Source organism: Fringilla coelebs (assembly GCF_963513975.1).
Source record: "Fringilla coelebs genome assembly, chromosome: 2".
Lineage (NCBI taxonomy): Eukaryota > Metazoa > Chordata > Aves > Passeriformes > Fringillidae > Fringilla > Fringilla coelebs.
This window is the reverse complement of record NC_140029.1, coordinates 109,210,853-109,232,670: the sequence shown is the minus strand read 5'-3', so window position 1 is coordinate 109,232,670 and position 21,818 is coordinate 109,210,853. Positions and strand designations below refer to the sequence as shown.

At 35.2% G+C, this 21,818-nt stretch overlaps 1 protein-coding gene across 3 annotated transcripts in view; it reads left to right on the top strand.

Annotated features, from left to right (window-relative positions):
• Positions 1–21,818, top strand: part of GBE1 (1,4-alpha-glucan branching enzyme 1) — a 139,321-nt gene that overhangs the window by 102,614 nt on the left and 14,889 nt on the right. For all 3 annotated transcript variants that reach the window (XM_084226844.1, XM_084226842.1, XM_084226843.1), the window contains exons 13-14: positions 17,240–17,424; positions 18,543–18,673. In XM_084226844.1, the coding sequence (XP_084082970.1) occupies positions 17,240–17,424; positions 18,543–18,673 (316 nt within the window). The remainder of the gene's footprint in view (positions 1–17,239; positions 17,425–18,542; positions 18,674–21,818) is intronic.

Sequence of the window (21,818 nt, the reverse complement as noted above, 5' to 3'; positions counted from 1 at the left end):
ATTCAGAATTTCTTTACAATAAATTATAACTAAACTATTTACACATGCCATTGATTAGTTTTACTTAGCTGTCTTTTATGGAAAAAAAAAATTAAAGATACATCCAGAGACTAAAGTATATTTTGTTTTTATTCTCTTCACCTTAAGTTCAGATAAGTTTTAAATCAACAGATTTACCTCACTTTTAGATTTTATTGCTTTCTTAATTTGGCATGTAAGCACCATTGTCAAAGCTCTGTCCTAAAAACATGTCTTAAATTTCTGAGAAGTTGTGCATATAAACATACAATTTTGTATGTAGGAATCTGTTTTGATTGAACATCAGACATTGTCCAAAATTAAGGTTTGAGTAAAAGAATATTTTTGCCAGTTAGTATGAAACTATCTTAAATTTTTAAAATTTTATAATATATAGAAACATTTTTATATGTACATATACAAATTTTTCTATCTACATGTGTGTAAACATTACTTTGCATATGACTCCATTGTTTAAGCAATTAAACAAAGCCATCTTACACTTCCTTTGCTGTGGTTAACTTGGATTCAGACAAAGTGCTTTGAATATCTTCAGTTTATATACAGTTGAAGTGCTTTAAATTGTTGCATATTACAGTGTTTTAGAAAATTTCATAAAGTTTTGTTCAATCTATGAACAATTTGTTAATCATTTGCACTTCAAAAGAGCTTTCATATTGTAAGGTATGTAAAATGCCTTTTTGAGATGATTTTCCTCAGACTTCCACTTCTAGTGCTCTGTATCCCTGGTTGAAAGACACAGTGCAAAACATAAAGAAAATTAAAAATATTTTCACGTTTTCAAGAAAATACTAAGTTGACCTATGGGTAAAAATGAAGTCCAGCATTCAGGTCTCCATTATAATGTACCTTTTGAGAGGGAGTAAACTTTTTTTGGGGGGGTTTCTCTCTGTTGTACTTTCTACAATAAGTTCATGTAATAAGATGCAGTTTTTCATGCAGAACTTGGCCTCTGCTATGTTACAGAACAGATGAGTAAAGTTGATTTCTGAGTTTGTCAGTGTCGCTAATGAAATGCTTACTGCAGGAGGTCATTCATTTCCTGAATGCCAGGTGTCTACAGAAGTGGTGCGCCTGTGAAAAACTAAATCTGTGCAAGAACTTTGTGTTCTAAGAGCAGGAAAAAAGGGTAAGCATACCCATTCAAGTAGGGGTAAACAGGATGTGGATGTTAAGACTTTTGTTTTTCTCCCTACTGCTCACGGTGTTACATGCAATTTTGATGATGATAATTCATCAGAAATTGTTTTAAGTTACTTATTTCTGAAACCCCCAATGCTGAAAAGAAGCACCAGCAGCCTCTTACCACACCCAGGTGTGTTTTAATTCCACTTTTTGCAGTCTGTCTGTACTCACTGGTCTGGAAAGGGCTGAGAGAAAAATGAAACTATTTTCTCCAAAGCCATCTACCAAAGAGCAAAAAATTTCTTCCTGATTATACTTCCTAGGTTGGCTTTTAAAGAGATAGAGAAAGGTGATCCAAATTTAGTAACCTCAGGCTCTAGTGAGCTGGTATAGGGTCATACAGAGGGGTCTGTTAATCTCAAGCCCATATTTGGTGGCACATTGCTCTTTCTCAGACTGGTTTCTCTGGGCAATGCAGAGCCAAATAGAATTAAACCCCTTGTGTTACTCAGGAAGGAGTTGCTGGTTTGAGACATGAGTGCGCAGGACACATTTTGTATTTGGAAAGTCTGTCATATTAGATCCTTAGGCCTAGATTCCAATTTGGATTTTAATGCATGCAGTTGAAGTAATTTGAAATGATTTCATTTCAGTAGTGTCATTAATTCCCCAAATCAATGTAGTTTAAGCTGAGATAACACTTTGTGATGACATGGGAATAAAAAAAAGGCGTCTTTATTTGTTCAAGAGCTTATTTTCGCAAGATGTTATTAGCTTAGAATCTTCTCATTCTCCTAATTTTTTGAGGCCATCAGTCTAACACACACAGAGGAATTTGCTAGAATAAGAATTTGAGCAACTTTGTAGTTAAATTTACATAGACTTTCAAGAGACAAGGTGTTTTCTGTTTTTTCTGAGAAGTGGTAAAGTCTGCAGAGCAAAGCATGTTAGCATGACAACATCTTTTATAAATGTTCACCTGTTCTTTCTCAGGTGTCTATTGATCTTCAACTTGAAATTCCATAGAATTTTAGAATGTTGTAGGTTGGAAGGGAAACAACCAAAAGATCATCTTAAATGTCATCAATCCCAATAGTCCTTCTGTGTGTGGGCTAGGACACTTTCCACTAGATCAGGTTGGTCAGAGCCCCATCCAGTCTGGCCTTGGACAGTTCCAGGGATGGGGCATCCACAACTTCCCGGGCAACTTCTCCGTTGTCTCACCACCCACACAACAAAAAATGTCTTACTAGTGTGTGATCTAAATACTGGTGGAATTTGTAGTGGAGTAAATTAGAAAGGGAGTTTATCAACACAATAAAATTACTTCTGGCTGAAAAGAAAATGAATTTTCTTTGAGGGAGATTTTTTGGGGGGTTTTGTTAGATATATTTTTTTTTTCTTTTCCAAATACTACAGGTACCTTTTGAGTTGGGATGCCTTGTTGAATATAAACCTCTATTTCTGTCATAATGTACTACGTAAAACTGCAGGGCAGGAGGAATAACAGAACAAGTAACTAATGTCTCAAGGAGAACAGGATTATTCACAAAGCCGAAAGTACTAGTGCAGTCTTTACAGCCAGAAGCTTAGAACTTTTACTCAGCTGGGATAAGTATTGAGATCTTTTTGTGAAATTCAGAGCAAGTCCTGCAAGCAAGGTATTTTCATAGACTATCTTCTCAAGTGGCATTTTTAGAGAGATTATTTAAAAGCAATCTAGTAATCCACTCACTCTTGATTTAAGAGTCAATCTCTAGACTATGAAACAGTTCCCTTAAGCCTCTCATATTTTTTTTTAATCCAGTTAACTGTTAATACAAAAGACTGCAGGAAAGCCTGGATCATCTGGGTGGTTGTATTATAGGTCAGCTCTTTTGCAGCTTAAGCTCACAACCTTTATCTTCATAATGGAGATATATATGGTCTTATATCAAAATATTATTGGGGGAAAAAAAGGATACCTGATGGAAAACATTAACATGTATTAATATAACTATTGGATTGGCAGCATGCTTTTCCATGATTTGTCTTGAGCTCCTAAAAATATACAAAAAACTTGGTTAAGCTGAGCTGTTCTTGTTTGTTTATTTTCATGACTGGGTATTTATTGTAGTTCCTAGTGGCTGCCACCATTTTAGCAAGTAATGAATTGTGCATAAAATATTGCTTGAAAGGAAAAGTGCAGAAGTCTGAGCATGGCTAGACTTGCAGAGCTCACATTTTTCTTTCATCTAAGTTAACATAGTCCGAGTAGTAGTTATTTATAGATACCAAAATACTATGTAATGTATATTCTATTTTCCATATGTCTTCACTTGTGTTATTATGCCTTTTTATCCTTGTGTACTACTTAGCTGTACTTAAACAACTTTTATGTATTTCTTCTTGAATATGTGAGTAGTTAATTCTTTAAAACTCTGTATTTTTCAATACATGTTGTTTAGCCTGGAGAAAAGGAGGCTCAGAAGTGACCTTATCACTCTCTATAACCACCTGAGAGGAGGCTGTAGCCAGGTCTCTTCTGCCAGGTAACAAATGATAGGATAAGAAGAAATGCTGTCAAGTTACACCGCTGAAAATTTAGATGGAGTATTAAGAAATTTCTTTACTGAAAGGGTGGTCAGACACTGGAACAGGCTGCCCAGGGAAGTGGCAGAGTCACCATCCCTGGAGGTGTTTATCAGATGTGGCTCCTGGGGACATGGTTTAGTGGCGGACTTTGCAGACAACCGTTATGATTCCATGACTATTCAAAGCCCACAGGCTGATGAGCATGCCAGAGTAATGACATATTAATTTCTATATAGATAAAGAAAACTTGCCTTATTTGTGCAAATTTCATCAGTATTTGAAATTTATTGTTCTGTTTGGTGAGAGAAAAAAAAAAAACAGAAAAAAAAACAAAAAAAAAATCTATATTGCAGTAAGCTTGTTACAGTTCTGTGACTAGCCTTAGAAATAAAGTAAGCTATTTATTAATATCCTGCTTTCCTACTTATGGGTTGGAAAGGTGTGTCCTAATTAAATATGAAGCAGGGAATATCTTCATTTAAAATAGTTTTCATTTTGTGGAGTTCAGCCTAAGCATAATTGAAGTTTTCAGAGAAATTGTCCAAGTTCCTTTTTGTATTTGCTAGTTGCTCCTATATTTGAAGGCCAGAAAGACTGTGGATTTAGTTTATTTCCTACATGGAAGGCTATTTGGTTTGTACACTGCACATAAGAATACAGAACTAAATCCATTGCTTGCCACTGGAAACTGAAATACAGGAAGAGGCTTGTAGAAATTACTAAAATTTATCATAATAAAGGCGCTATGTGCATGTCATATTCTCTCAGTAAGTTTGATTTGTGGTTTTTTTTCATTTCCCTGCTCATAAAGGGATGATGTGGTCTGTGTCTGAGATACCGTGAGGCTGGACTTAGAGACATGAGATGTTTTTACCAGTCTGCTGTTAGAGCCCTGTTTTTTTTCCTCCCTCCTGCTGTTACCATGACGTAGCAGGTTTTCAAAGGTTTTGTTGTTTTCTGACAATAAAATGTTCCCATTAGGATCTAAATAGGAAAACAAGTATTGAAATAAGCTACCACCATAATGTGGCCGTGTAAAGGAATGAAATGGAACAAAACAAAATGAGTAATGACATTGCCAAATATTTTTTTGCAGATAAAGGTGTAATTTTACTTGTTTCAGAGGATTCTTTCCCCCTTTTTTTTAGACCCATGTAAAGCATTTATCACTTGAGCAAATTTTTTTTTTTTCACAAAGGAATGAAAAATCATTACTGAAAAATTTCAAATGTCCAATCCAAAATGTCTTTGTGCAAGTAATCTCTAATGGTTTCTTGTCTGTGTTTTGTGTTTTGCTTTTGTCATTTTGAATTTCCATACAGCATTGCTGGAGGGGGAAAGGAGAAATCATCTTAGTGTTTGTACATACTTGGCTTTCCTCAAACAGTTGTAACAACACTTTTCAGACATGGAAGCAGGTTGGGGCTTTTTTTATGAGATCAAAGTTTACTTTTACCCTTGACAAAGAAGTTTTGTCTTAAAGGCAGAAAAAGCATTATGTGCAGTATATTTTCATCTTGGCCCCTAAAAAAGCTGTCTCTCTTATTTGTGTACAATGCAATGACAGCATGAAATGTAGTACTTTAAATGTATTCGTATTTCAGTAAATTGAAACGCTATTTTTGGAAATAATATGTTTAAGAAATGAATGTGTGCATACAGAATTAAATCCAGCATTTATGTGAAACGTTTGGGTAGGGAAAGGAGCAATTCATCTGAACATATGTTTTTAGTAAAAGGTTGATCCAGGAAAAAGTTAGAGGTTTCTACCTAAATGACATTTTTTTTATTATTTTGTACACTAGTTCAGAGGTACTTATTTCAAAACTGAAAAATTAAATTTTTATTGTGATTTAAGCAGCCATAATGTAATCTGGAATAATTTCTGCTCTGATTCTCATTTAACAGTCTAAATTTGTTTTCTGTCCATTAACTTGGTGTCTCAAGAAAAACCTAAAATTATTAGCTAGTTTTGTCTTGAAAGGCTCACAGCTTTGTTATGCGTTCAGCTGATTCAGGTCTTGATGCTAATTTAAATATGTTTTGAGCATGAGTTGAATACTGTCATGTTTGCAAATTGTCATATAGCCAATTGTTGAATTTCAAAGCCAGAAGAGTTAGCTGTCCACTGCAAATCAAGAGGCATGAGATAATGGAATGAACAGAGGTGATGGTTCATGGTGAACCTCTTTTTCTTAAAAGTTAAATTTCAAAGGTTCACATTTCTAGACCATTCTTTTACAACTATTTACTTCCTTCCTTAACCTCGTTTGACCAAAGTTATTTGAAAAAGAATCATGTGTGAAGACAGATCAGATAAACAATCTGATTTACTGATCATCCCTTCCTCAGGTGCCACCAGAACACACCATCCAAAATTCAGCTTTTCCTCCCACCTGCACCACAGGGACAGTCAGGAAAAGCACTGGATCACTTTCCAGTGATATGCTCCATACTAGACTTCTTAATGTATGGGTTGATATTTGTCTGGAGTTACCTATATAATGTGCCCATTGTCAGGGAATGGATTGTGTTAGTGGGTCTTGGGTTTCCCAACTATTTGAAAAAATTTCTGCACTAAACCCTGAAAATTGGAAGACCAAATAAAAAATTGGTAGAAGCTCTGCCCAATGATACTCTGAATACCTCTGAAAATCTCTTTGTCAAATGACCTGTTATTAGGGAGCAAATGTCAATAATCTTTTCTCTTGTCTTTGTACCTGAAGGAAGGGGAGTGGAATCATGCCACTTAAATCAGGGCATATTGTAGCTCTTCTGATGTCTCTTAAAGCTGATTTTTAAGGCAAGTCCTCTTCAGAAGTACAAGGGAAGGGGAATGTGAAGGAGTAACTAAACATGCAGAAAGGGCTTTTTTGGCCACAACTGCTTTTTGAAAGGCTGTGGTAACAGTCAGTTACAGTCTGTTTTCTTTCTGTATTATATTTTAAATTTCAACAAACAACTGTTCTCTCAATATTATGAGATTTATTTTTTCCTGTCTCCTTACATAACAAAAACAACAATGACAAAAAACAAGCAACAGCAGCAAAAAAAATGAACACCTTCCTGCATAGCTGTGCTCAGTTCCTATAGATTTTGGTGGATGTTTTGTATTTCAAAATTATTTGAATATCTTCTGTTTTGTAATTCAAAATGCTTTGAATATCTTCTTGCAGCAAAGGTGCCATCAGTACCAATTCCTTAAACTCCCTTTTTTATCTGAGCAATGGCTTTGCTTCAGCTTTAAAAACTGTTGCCTGCTATCCTTTTTTTTTTTTTTTTCATTTTTTTGCTTTGTTTTCTTTTCCTCTTTTATCTCCTTTTTCCTGCTTCTAGTTGTGCTGACAGTGGTTAATGTACAGGTGAGTCAAGACTATCTTAACATTGTGATTCCAGCCCATTTTGCCATCAGGATATTTGTAAAGGTCTGCCCCAGCCTGCACTGTAGTTGCAGTCTCCATGTGCCCACTCATACTGGAAGACCAGCAATTATATTCTGGTATAACTAATTGTAGATTAGTATTTGAAGGTGATGCTCTTCAGAGGCTGGTTCTTAATTACAGCCTTTCTTTATCCTCTTCTGGGGTTGTAAACAGTTGTAAAAGAATTTTAATAACATATGAGCTTTCTATTGCTATGATATTTTAATTTTCCTTTTTTGTTCTTATATTCTGAGATGTGACTAAGGATGGCTCAAGGATCAGGTTTAAGATGCTTAAAAAACAGATGTTGTGACACTTCCTTTCATATAAGATGTGCATGCATAATGTCCACTTGAGGCAATTGCAAGTCTATGCTGCATTTTAAAATCTGATGTAGTGAGTGTTCCAAGACTAAGTATTTTTGTGGAAGCAGCACATCTAAATGATGCTAAGTGAATTCTGATTTTTAACATACTACTGGTGCAGTCTGAGAGATGCATTGTACCTTGCAAAAAGTTCAGAATATCTCTTTGAAAACTGTGTAAGATTTGATCCCTAGTCTAGTAAGAGGGAGAGAGAAGACCAGGGCAATTACTGCTTTGAACAGGTCAGAATGACATCATCAGAGGTTTCTCTCATTAATACACTCCTTCTGTGCACCTTCGTTAATACATCTCATTTACAGACAAGACATTTCGACTTAAACCATGCATTTTCTGTTCAAGAACAGTTGACTTTATTATACAGACTAATAGTCATAAGTACTTTAATTGATTATCAGGCAAACGAGACTCTTCTTGAAACCTGCCCTTTTTGTAGCATCACAAAATACCAGAGACCCTGACTTCTGATCTCTAACTGTTCTTTCTGAAAAAAAAAAAAAAAAAAACAAGCTTGAACATTTCAATACCCCTTTCCACAAAGAAAAAAAACAAAACAGCAAACAAACAAAAACCCCACCAACAATACAAATAATCTTCCCTTAGACATCTTCGTTATGATTGACTCTAATGAGCAGAGATCTTTCAACAGACAATGCTGTCACCAAAAGAATATTATGCTAGGATTTTTGAAATATGTTAAAACAAATAAATGTGACTTAGAAAAATTGCTTTCAAATGTCTGGTTATAGTTTTACATAAACCAGTTACCATCTTTCATTTTTTTTATGTAAGAGTATCTTTAAAAAAAAAAAATCCCCCACACAACAAAAACAAACAAAGCCCCAATATGTGAAGCTAACAATTAACAAATTGAAGAGGGGGGAAGCAAAAGACTCTAAAACAATGAATGCAAAAAGTCAATGAGTTGATGTAGGACTTTCTTCTGATATACACATAAATTATATTTATTCCAACTTAAATATTTACCATCTGCTGAGGATACTGCTTTTGAAATGCACAGCAAAGCAGCAGGTTTTTTTCCTTTGGAATATCAGTGTATTTCAAAGCTAATTTTCTTCCTAGATAAAGAGTCAAATTATTGTGAGAGGAACAATAAGAAAATTATTTCTTCTTCATAGAGTTTAAACTGCTTATGGTACTTGATTAATCTGTTTATTTAATAGTAAGCAAAAGGCAAATGAATCATGATGTAAATGTACTGTTTAATTTGGCATAGGCCTAATGAGAGTTTGTAACTCTTGAGGCTTCCTCTTTTCTCCTCAGGTTGCTCAAAATATTCACACTTTCACAGGGAGGTTTTTGGCAGACTTGTAATTCCCTAGCTTAAATAGTCAGTTAATTTTTATTCCAGCTGCTATCGTTCTTCTCTAACCATTCTTCTTTAATCTGTCTGAACCCCTATTAGATGTTTATTTGAGCAGCCCCATGTTTTCCCTTGAGTTATTAGCTAAAAATTCCTTCCAAAACCCAGCAATCATACTGTGTTGGTTTGAGTGGAAATGCCAAAAATCAAGGCATAATGCTGTGCTGTGCTGCATTCCATATGGGGGTTTCTGGTTTTGGTATGTCTTTAAATAGAGCTAAAGAACACCAAACCAATATTTGTGTTGGCTATTAGATGTAGCTATCATCACTCTTTCCCAAGATAATATCTTACGCAGAGTTACAGCTCATGCTGTGAATTGATTTCACAAAAGGGTTTAGTATGAGCATTTGAAAGTAGCAGGGTAAGATCGGTTTTACCTGTTGCCCACACTCAGAGTTCTTTCTCTACACGTTCAGTTCTCTTCGTGAATCTTCTTATAACATTTACTTTAATAACTATAGAAAAACTGATTATTTAGCTAATGTCTTCTCTCAGGACTATTTTAAACTATTGACTAAGTGACTCTTTAAATTTGATTTTTTTTTTTATTTTCCCCAGCATGTTTGAGTTTTACAGATGACACATATTTCATTCATCCCTCAGCAGTAGCCCTGAAGCCAAAGGAGTAGTTGGCTGATCTTTTCCAGTGTCAGTCCTTGGCATTTATTTTCATCTGTTGTGTAAAGAATCCCAAACTAACACCGAAAATCCCACACAAAACCAAGCTGCAAACAAAAAAATTCAAAACCTTAACCTGATATGACCTTGAATCCTCAGTGCATGATTAGTTAGCAGCAGTCTTATTTATTCTTTTTCTGCAAGGTAGAAGTACAATAAAAATTTGCATGTCTTCCTGTTAAGTAGTGAAATTGAAGTAATTGTAGAAAGAAAATGCCCTGCTGAACAGTAGAAAGGCTGGATGTTGCCAGGGCTATGCTTTTTTATCAGCTCACTAAAGTGAGTCTGTTTCTTGAAACTAATTATTTGAGGACACTCTGTAAGAGAAACTTGCAGCTCTTCTCATTTGAAAGATAGTTTGTATTGTGAGACATTGCTAATATACAATTCTGTGTCACAGTATTTGCCTTTGTCTTTAATGATGGGTTTGGGTGTGCTTACCAAGCACTACACAGATTATGCTGGAGTAGTGTTGTCAAACTCTATAGTTTTTGAACAATTGGAAAATACATCTGTATGTTCGCAGTCTTTATTTTCTGAACAGTATTTAATTGGAAGATATAATTGTGGTCAGAAAGGTCTTTAGTATATGTCGTCATGGTGTTTAATTGCTGAATTGGGAACCTGAAAGGATTTCAATGTAAAAGTTTCTTATCTAATATGTGTGGCTAATTTCAGAATAATTTTACTATTTTTTCTCTTTCCAGTGTGGTAAAATTCTCTGCTAACATTCAAGATTTTCTGTGTGAGAATTCTAGAAGTTGATATGAAAATTTGTATTCCTTTCTTCTATAAACTTTTGAGAGTAGGATATTGAATTTTACTCTCCATGATGGTTTCGGAATATTGGGGGTTTGTTTGGCCAAGGACAACTAATTCTTCAGCAAATATCCTTATATATCTAAAATATGGCTTCAGTTAGATGCTAGTTCCACCTAAGATTTCAGCTGTTGTGTAGAATTGTGTGTAGAAACAAATACACCAACTGATAAGGTTTTTTAATATTATGTTTATTCATATTTGTGTATATACAAGTTTCTAGAGGAACCATTACAGTAACAGGTTTCTTTGAAACAGCGCTGAGTCCTGCAAGCAAAACATGGATTTTACCTTCCAAATTCACGAATCACTTATGTAACATTCAGAAAACAACTCCATTTCCTTATCTGAATTGAAGCATAACTCTTATGGCAACTTAGAAATACCCTTGATTGGTTTTCTGCATCAGAGGAGTCTTAATGTTGGCCACAGCCTTGAGACTGAGCACATCAAAGGTCTCTGCACTCTTTAAGAAATGTGCAACAGTGCCCAGGTGCTGTTTGGAGTTTTCCATTTCTTTGAGGCAAAAGTAGCACAGCAATATGATGCTGTGCCTTTTCAAAGACTTTTACAGTAATTACATAATTCTGGTTTTTAAAATACCTTAAGAAGTGCCCAGGTTCGCTGAAAACAATGGTAGACAAGAGCTGTTTAAAATTGTGAGGATCTTGAGGAGGTTTTTCCTAAAATAAGTGTTTTTTGGAAGTTTATAAATAAATTTTCATCATGGCAGGGTTTGTACCAGACTCAGGTGGACGGCAGGAGGCAGCTAGCAGAAAGAAGTTTTAATTTCAAAGCAGTGATATGTGAGTCTAGGAAGAATCTTGGGAATATACTCCTTTGAGGACATTAGGTAAGAAGAGGTTGAGAGATGCAGCCAGAAGTATACTCTGATGGCTTATTTGTACTGTTTCAAGAAAACCAGGGCTTGTCACAATGCACCTTCTGTTTTGATTGCTGACATCTATTTTAGAATGATTCCCCCTCTACTTTCTTTGAAGTTTATTCCAAATTTTAATTCCAATTTTTATCATTTTATGCTGTTAACAAATGCATAGTTATTTAAGTAATTAGATTTGTTCCTGTAATAAGAACAGGGTAATACTGAACTTTCATTTTTCACTTAGTTTAACTTTCCTATGCACCAAACACTATGTAAGTGGTCTTTTTCTTCTGTTTACATATTTTTCTCTTAATTCTTCATATGCTCTTTCAAAATTAGACAAAGAAATTTTGACTGATACCAGCAAGTAAACCATCTAAGATATTTGTTTGATTTATGCCTTTCTTGGACCTCTTTCTGTTCTGGCCTTGTCCTACATTCACTTTGTAAGCCCATTAACCTGTCAGTTGTGATACCAATTAATAATTGGCACTGCACCAAACTGAAAGATCTAGCTAGAGCTTCTCTGTCTGCATCATCTGTTAAAAAAGTTTCTTGATATAGATTTGTATTTTTTTGTTATATTTGGGAATTTTTTTGTCTGTTTTGTTGTGGGTTTTTTTTTTAACCTTTGCAATGTGTTCTGCAATATTTCTGTTGTTAAATATTTTAGTGAGCTCTTGGAAGTGGTTGACTAAATAATGTATACTGTGCCGTGTTCATGTAGAGCCTGGTGGAAATGTCACAGTATCAAAGTCAGTCTCTTGTTTTTTACCAGGGTGCAGCTAATAGGAAACAGCAAAATGGGAACTGTTGCAGTATAAAAGCACCACGAAGAGTTTAGTTGCTACTTTATTGTTTTAAATACTGTATGAGGACATTGAGTAAGTTGTAAGTCAGAAATATATTATTCTACACTGGGAAAGGAGCCCTGAAATGTAAACTTTCAGGCCTGAAAGTTTTTAAGAGCAGGTTAATAAAATAATTATCCTCTCAAGATCCCTTCTAGCCTAGGTAACTTCTCATGCTACTCTTTTTTTTTTTTTTTCTTGTCTCTTAGTATGAACTGCAGCAACTCTTGTTCTGCTCAGTAAACATTCAAGGGAAAAATGTTCATCTGCCCTTAGGATCTGAATACTGTTGTCAGTGAGTGGTATTTTATTGAGTTCTCCTTTGATAGAACATTACAAGTAATTAAATGAAAGAATAATTTATTCCAGATAAATGTTTTGGGTTTTTCTTTGTAACTAGATTTCTGCTAAATGCCAGCATGTGGGCATAACTATCATGTGATCTTCTTGAACAATTAGCCCTTCCTAATAGAGATGCAGAATTGGTGCTTCTTAGGATAATTCTTTAGTTTTTGTTATTTGGTTTGGGGTTTTTTTCTGTAATTTATCTGGCAAAAGAGAGATCTGGGTTTGCAATACAAGACTGAGCAGTGCAATTTGGTATGGCTGGAATTTTTGTTGGAACAATTAGAATATTATCTCCTTTAAGAGCCTGGAACTGTTTTATCAGTGTTTATAAAATTGTGTGGTACAATAGCTCCCAACTTCTCAATGTCAGTAGGAAATGAGAGAAGACAAAGAAACCCTTGATGGGAAGTGGGAATGGGAGAGAACAGAGGAACTGTATCCCTGTACAGAGTATTGTGTCCCTGTGTGATGTAGGGCAAGCATTTTAATGACTCAATCCTTTCCCATGTCTTGGATAACTTGGAGTCATCCTTGTGTTTCCTTATGACTGTATTGTCCCAGAGGAAATGCATTCTTTGATCCTTTAATACAGGGAATGTTAAATGTTCCCTCCCTTCTCCCCTAGGAGACATGGAAGATCCAAGCTGCAAAACAAATATGGTGTTAATCCTGATTTTTATCTTTCATAATTTGGGAGGAGACAATATCTGGTATTTTCAGAAAAGTGGAGAAAAATACATTTTTTTTCACTGAACTGTCTTTACCAATTGCCCTCTCTACCATTACCTCATGCTAGAGATTTCCTCTAGCCTGTGTTTTATGCAGAAGTTAAAATATAATTGTTTGCTTAAATTGATTTTGTTAGTCTTTTCTGACCCAATATATTATTAAATACCAATGCTAGAGGATTAAAAATATGTGAAGGCCTTCATGTCATCTAACCCAGGTGTATCAGGAGTCTATTTAGAATTTCACTTAATTTTATTTTTGCATGGATTTCAAGACTATGGGAATGCTTGCAGTGAGGCTCATTCTCTCATCATTCAGAGGCAGTATAGTGTTTATTGTTTGAGTTTGGTAGTAAGAAGAAGCAGAAGATTTTAAGATGTTGAGAAGATTTGGTAGAAATATGAGTAAATACAGAATTCCTTAACACCCAAGAGCTTTCTAACTAGGGAAAATGAAGATCCATTGTTTGAAGAGTTTATTGTTTGAAATAATGATAAGTACCATATGCTATCTAGATCTGATTTACATTGATTTTATTTATAGCCTGCAGATTGTTGCACTGTCATCATTGTTCACAAAGGTAGTGAAGTTAAATTCAAAGCAGTTGCAACTCCTGGGTGACTTTATTATCTGACTTCTGTAAATTGGTGTAACTCCACATACGTTGATAGATGTACTTTAAGGTGGAACTGTTGGAATTTTTGTCCCAATGTGTCCAGTCTCCAGCTCATCAGATTTATATAGGATCTTTTTGTGGTGTTTTAGATCATTTAAAACCTTGTTTAGCCTTATACACCTAATTAAACTTCTTACCTTTGTTGTATAAAATAAACTACTTGTTTTAACTGCTTTAAAAATATTTAGTGTCATCATATTTAATTCAAAATGCAAACAACTCCTAATAACATGTCTTGAAACTGCCTGCTCCATCTTTTAAATATCCCTTCAGTTCTGCTTAGGCTTATATTTTCAGAGAGAATTACTACTAAAAATGTTTCAAGAAGAGATCAAGAAAACTTTATTGACCTGTGCAGATCAACTTTAAAAGAATTCACAGCAGCCTAACTTCTTTGTGGTGTTAATGCATTTCTATCCTCATAAACAAGGGTGACATAAATTTTAATTATGGTAGTAGAAAGTTAATTTATTTGTTGGAATTGCGATCTTGAAATCCTGTACATAATAAAGTTGTCCAGTGTGCACAATATGCAGCAAATAGCAAACTTCAATTAATTCCTAGATAAAATTAGCATGCATTGCACTTCAAGGATTTGTCTTTGTTTTGTTTCTCTAATCAAAACTTCAGTTAATTTCAGCTTTGTTCTCTGCCTCCCCCACATTAGTTCCATTGTCTTGATTTGCATCATTTGTGGCAGCTGGCTTCTTATCAATCTGTAGTTTAGACTTTTACATCAAACAGTAAATTAATTAGAGGAAAATAAATCCCAGTTATACTTCTTGATAACTGTAGAAGCCTCTAAGCATAGAAGGGAATGTTGCTGATTCTTGTCAGAGATGAGAAGTGTAACATGGGGAAGGAGGCAGATGATGCTTAACATTTAGTGAACCAATCGTTATCTCTAGCTGCAAGTGTTGGTCACCTGTGTCTTTTCTTTCCTCGTCCCCCCTGTTGTTTGTTATGAAGCTAAACTAGAAAAAAATAGCAATTAAAAAAGTAGCATTTAGATGTGGGGTTTTTTATAGGATGCATGGCCTTAATGCTTTGTGAGAAGCAGATGCATCCTAAATGTTACTTTCTTTTCCCTGTACCACAGTTTAAAAACATAACCAAAACTGCTTGAGTTCATTCTGTTACAATTTATAAACTATTTTTCTTCCTATAAAAAGAAAGCAAGTGACCCTTTTACAGTCAAGCAACTAGTACCAAAGGCTCAGAAGCATATTCTCCAGAAGATGCTCATAGACACAGACTGTCAAAGTACATGCAGACTTTAGACCTCAGCTTGTGTTTTTGGGAACAGAAAATATGTTAGTGCTTTGTCAAATTGCTGCACTGTGTTAATTCCCTTTTTTCCTTAATAGTCATTAGTAATAGTTAGGAAATTTAGAGTGGTTTTAGTATTTTGCTGCACTTATATTGTTCCTTTTAAAAAGCCAAGACAGCAGAAAAGCATTTTAACCATACTAGTTACTCTGGTGGGGAAATAGGCAAAGCAAGTGGAGGTGAGGGAGTCGTTACGCATTATAAACCTGAAGGAAGCCTGCTCTGCTTACAGTGAAATAATCTATGGAAATGTTTGGCTAGTTCAGTCTAATTTATTTGCTACCTTCTATTGCTTATTTCGCCCATTGTTGTTTCTTTCTTGAACAAATAGATATGATTTCGTTGCCTATCAATTCAAGATATGTGTCATCTCTGTCTTTCTGATGGTTTTTTGCTGTCTTTAGCTGAGCTATCTCATGTAGCTCATCTTTTCAATAGTGTGCAGATCACGAAAGAAGGTAATACCTTGTCTAGCTCTTCAGAGAATATTGAATTTGCTTAGATACTGTGTCTGTTTTGTAGCAATATCTTTCCTCATTTTCCAAACCGTATTGTTAGCGCAGTTTAAGAGCTCAGTCCAGCATTATTCCAAGGTCATTTTGTAAGTCCTGCTGTGATTCTGATTCTTTTATATTGTCTCCAGTTTTGAGCTGAATATGAAATTTAGTGGTTTAGCTTTTGAATAGGAAATTTAATTTACAACTTGTCAGTTCGTTTACAAAGCGGATACCACTCGGAAGGACTCTCCTAAATATATATGAGGCTTTTCTCTTTTGTCCTCTGTTCATTTCTTTGTTCCCATGAAACACAGAATTACAGAAATCATTTCACAAATTGAAGTTCACAGTTGTCTCTGCTGCCTGTATCCTCCAGGCCTTCTAGGCAGTGCAGATGGGTGGTGGAGGCACATGCAGGGTATCCAGCCAGGAATCTCTTGCCTTCCCTTGGCATCCCTGCCCTCTGTCAGCCCACAAAGCTTCAGTTCATTGACAAAACTTGAGTAACAGTTTGTGGAAATGTGTGGATCCTTTTGCTATTCTTTTTTTGTTTGTTTGCTTGTTGTAGTAGAAAAGCTCTTAAATTTCATTACATTACTTCCCATACATATTTCCAGATACCTGTTTTTGTCTCTGTTTTATAGTGAGTGGGTGTTGTGTAAGCTCTGAAATGTTTGTCATGAATCAATTGTTCTGGGCTTTGAAACAAGTGTTTAACTTGCAAGGTATTTGATACCCTTTAATCCTGTGTCAAATGAATAGTCCAAAATATCAGAGAGTCTGCAGGACAACAGGTTATATCATGAGTTAGAATTATTAAGTGCATTTGGAATTGTCTCAGTCTGTAATTGTGACAATATATAAACCAAGAAAATATGGATACATCAAAGTCACTCAAAATATTGAGTCCCATATGAGGTCTTGCTTTCAATCTTTAGCTTTGACAGCTGAGATTTGCTTTGGAGATTCAGCATAAGAGAAGCTAAACTTTTTCTTCACTAAATGTTAACCTGTTTCCTTCTTTTTGAATGTGATCCAAGTTTGAATATACCTATTCTTTGTCTTCAAGAGAAGTCTGGTCAGTAGTTTTTTGGGCTAGATAATCTATGTGAGACTGGCAGACTTGTGAAGCTACTGCTATAGAAAACCAAATTGAGATATAATGGAATCTGCACACACAGAAAAATTTTGGGGAAATTTTAAAGCATGGCATGATAACATGGAGTTGATAATTCATCACTTTTTACTTCCCCTGGAGTCCATGGATATTTTGCTCTTGTAGTTTTAATGGCCAAGCAACCCTGCTAACATGAATGGAATTTCTGAGAGAAATATTAAAAAATGGGAGACATAATAAAATGACTGATTTATGTATGGAAGCAGATTCTTTGTAATTGAAAACTTGTAGAAAGGAAATACACAGTAATATATTTTGCTTTTGCAGGCTTAGTATATTCTTAGCATGTGATTTCACGGATCCTTAATATTTTTAAATGCAGGTAATGAATTTGGACATCCAGAATGGCTTGATTTCCCCAGAATAGGGAATAATGAGAGCTACCACTATGCCAGAAGACAGTTTAATCTTACTGAAGATGATCTTCTTCGCTATAAATTCCTTAATGCCTTTGATAGAGATATGAATAAACTGGAGGAAAGATTTGGCTGGCTTGCATCTCCCCAGGTGAGCTGTATATACAAAATTATAAGTTTTAGTCACCAGTTGGGTACATGTGTAGAGTAACAACACTTTCAAATTTGCATGCTGAAATTTCAAACAGTGCTTTATTATGCGCTGTGTAATGCCTCACCATATATTTCAAGATGTCAAAATATGGCACTGAAATATCTTCCACAGATAATAGAAACCTGAAACAGTCTCTTTTTAGCTTCATAACAAGGTCTTTTCCTATTATTTTCCTTATTTTTATTCAGTAACTGTGGATTGCATAAAGCAGACTATAAAATTGTCTGTAATCCAATCCAAGGATTGCTTTGCAAAAGTGTAAGTTGTTCTGACATTACACTTTATAAAAATAATTACTCTATTTCTGAGGAAAAACTTTCAGCAAAGTCTAGTGTAAGTTAGTCTCCTAGTCATCAACCTGCTGCTTCTGCATTTGCATTTTTTACACTCGTATCACATTGTAATTTTTATGAAAGATCAATTGTTATCGTTTCTTAGTGTTTAATTATTTTATTCTAGTCCACTTTAAAGAATAATCCACTTTAAAGATTTTTTTTAACTGATGCCTAGTTATTTATTAATGGCTTTAGCAAATAAAACAAAGGTGGTATGTGCAGCCATTTATTGTGGCTTATCAAAGCTGTTTCTCATGCAGATTGCTAAAAAAACACACCAAAAAAAACATATTGAGTGCTTCATTTTCTGAATTAATAATACTATATGTGATGCAGATCCCCATAACAAATAGGCTGAAGATTTCATTTGACAAAAGGAATCAATTTTTTACTAAAGGAAAGTGTGATGAAAAAACCATGTTACCAGTCTTTGAGCAAGAATTTTCAGGTGCTCTATGCTGAACAGGCTTCTAACTCTTTAATTTTATGTTGCCTTGTAAAAACTAAGTTACAGCTTAGTAATCAAAAACTTTATATGAAATTTCATAGATAAACAATTTCAGTTTGCAGATTAATGCCTCTAGTTCTGTTCCTTGAGTATTTACCTGTAGTACTTGAAATGAGGTACAGAAGCAGTGGGGTTTTTCTTGGGTTTTCTTTTTTTAATTCATTAGAAATTAATTTTTTTTTTAATTGTTGATGTTTTTCTTTTCCCCCTAGGCCTATGTGAGTGAAAAGCATGAATCCAATAAGGTCATAGCATTTGAGAGAGCAGGTCTTATTTTTATTTTCAACTTCCATCCATACCAAAGTTATGTGGACTACAGAGTGGGTATTGAAACTCCAGGAAAATATCCTTTTCTTTGCTGTTCTCTTTGTGAGGAAAAGTTTTAGAAATTGAAAGCTGATTTTTTGTGTTTTTTTCCTAATGTGAATTCAACCTGTAGATAAAAGGTAAGAAATCACTAACATTGTCACCAATATAATATTGCTTTAATTCTTTGTGTGCACCAAAAAAATAATCTATAAATTAGTCTTCTTCATGAGAGAATTTTGTAGAAAGCAAAGGTAAAAAATGGATTTAAAGACTTGTGAAGCTGTTTTTTGGAATTCTGTTGAGGAATGACAAAGTAGCTCCCACTTCTTAAAAACACTGCAGAAAGCCACCACAGTGGGATGATGGTGCATGGAGTCACACAGGAAGGTGCATTAGTGCAAACCTTCATCAGGCAGTTTGTATTTGTACATTTGTACTTTAAAACTGGGTGGACTGAGAATGTGCTCTTAGATCAGCTGAGCAATAAATGATTACTCGAGTAATTGACTGATTTTGTATTTGTGTCCAAATTCTTTGAGGCTCCAAAAATTAATGCTGATTTTCTGGGGGAGTTTTAGTTGCCCAAATTCAGTTTCTTTCAAGTCCTTTGACAGACACAGCCTAGTGTGTGACTCTTGCTGTGTCAGTTTAAAGCACTGCAGCTCCTGTTTTAATCTCCTCTTTATTTATCAGCCATTCAGGCTAATTCCGTGTTTCACTTGTTTTAGTTCAATCATGGAATTTCCTTGTGAGGATCCCAGAGTTGCACACAGTACTCTGTGGGAGGGGGAGCTCACCAGAGAAGAGTAAGGAGCTATTTAATATCTAGAGGAATTTCCTTATCTATTTTCTTTAAATACTTTGGGGTGTTTTAATGTTGACTAAGGTTTCTTCCTAACTCTTCTTCTGCAATTAGAACCATGAATTTTATGTATAGTTATTAATGGATCCTTTTAACCTAAGACTTCAATAAAGGATGTTCTATTACTAGGACATATGGTAACATCATATTAAAACTTCAGAACAATTTCTCCACTTGAAAAAGAATTATGATCCATTTGAAACTTAGATGTGAAGAGCAAGTACCTAAAAGCAAAAGTTTGTTGTTAGTCTGTTTGTTTCTTTTAAAAAATTAGTGTGTTTTTAATTTGATACCCTTTGCTGTTATAAGCCAAAAGAGACAAACTGCAATAATATATTGATCAATTTTTTTTTTTAATTAAACATTTTTCTGAATTATATTGGGAATTTTGGGAAATGGGATGATCCTTTCAATTCTTAGGTTTAAGTTTGTTATGTGCATTGAACTAGATGAATGAGTGCACCTAACACATGTCATTGAATGTGCATTTATTAAATGGATGGCTTTGGTCTATCCATATATTGCAGTGATATATATCTCTAAGCTGGTTTTATATACAGCATCTCAGATATGTTACCAGCTATGTTGAAAGGTACAGTTTCCTGCCTGGCCTGCATTTTTGTAGGCAATCCTCTGTTCTGAACTCGCTGAAAATGTCATTCTTCTTTCAACTGTTCTGTATGTAGGCTGTTGGCATAACAACCCCAATTCTACTTTTATGTGAGAAGGTATAGTCAGTAAACATTACAGTTCTGCTGGTCCCACCTGCTTTGGAAAGTCTTTCTGTGGGCATTCAGCTAGTCAATGTCTCTATGAGAAGTCACAGTCAGTTTGTGGTCAGTTTTTCCTTCCTCCTTATACTTCAGTCTTCTCTCTTGACTTATTTTCTTTGACATTGGGTTGCTCTTGTTTTCTTCTTGTAAGATACTGTACTTTGGTGTGAGGTGTTCAAGGAATGAGACCTTAATTTTATATGTGAATATGGGAGTCTGTGAATGTTGAGCAGTATGAATTGCTGTTAGCTTATCTGTATTTTGACATTTCATGTTGTCATAATCTGCTCAAGCAAAAAACAAAAATGTCATGGGAAAGCGTGCTTTCTTTGTTTTGCATATTGCTATTTTTGCATAGCATGTATCAAAGCATTGTAGTCCCAGAGTGAATGAATAGCAGAGTGACATGAATTTAGGGTTCATAAAGACAGTCAGGTACTCATCTTTTCTCTCTGGTTACCAGTGCCAGGACCTGAGGGGATGGTGTGAAGCTGTGTCAGGTTTAGGTTGGATATTAGGAAAGGTTCTTTACCCAGAGGCCAGATGGGCACTGGAACAGGCTCCCCAAGGCAGTGGTCACAGCACCAAATGTGACAGAGATCAGGAGCATTTGGTCAGTGCTTTCAGGCACATATGATTCTTGGGGCTGTCCTGTTCTGGCTCAGGAGTTGGACTTGGATCCTAGTGGCTCTCTTCCAACTCAGGATGTTCTGTGATTTGAAACCAGAGTCATCCATAATCAAATAGCAAGATTTGATCTGAGGAATCACAAATATTGTCATCAAAATGCTGCAAAAATATACTTTTTGTAAAAAATCCCCACATTAATTCAGGCTCTCTGACATTTACAACTTGCATCTAGAGCTTCTAATGAGCAAGTAAGGTCATTTAAATGAGTCACTGGCATGTGATTGCTGAAGGCAAAGACGCCCCTTTGAAGTGTGGTTGTGTAACTGTCCCTGCCTGGTAGAATTCTGGCAGGCTGAGACAAAGGACTTAATTTAGGATCAGTCAAATGCTAAATTCCATCAAGGTAGTTGATACCTAAGGTTAATAGGTGTGAATAAGAAATACAGCATACTAATGTGGGAATGCCTCTTTGATCTGCATGGGAGAAGAAGGAGGTTTGCAGCACTGAGTCTGTGTAAGTATCAAAGTGGCATATCCTATTGCCCAAATTTCTGAGTCATTATATGAAGGAAAAAGAAGAACACTTCTGTGCTTATGCTGGAATTTTACTTCATAAATTATGCTCTTTCAGAAGCCTTTTCATGAGAAAAGCAGCTTGAACTAACAAATTATTTCTGCCTAATTTGCCTCAGTTTAGAGGTAGATGAACAATCACCATCTAGGTCAGCTGTCTCTAGTTTTCTGATTGTAGATAAAACTTCGAATGTTAATGGGGAAACCATTCATGAGTTTCCAATTGTATGTTTTTAGTACTGTCTAGGCCTTTCTGTGGGGTAGTCCTTGGATTCGAAGGCCAGTCCGCAGTGAAAATTCAATATGGAAACCTTCTTTCCTTTATTCAAAAGGAACTTGGC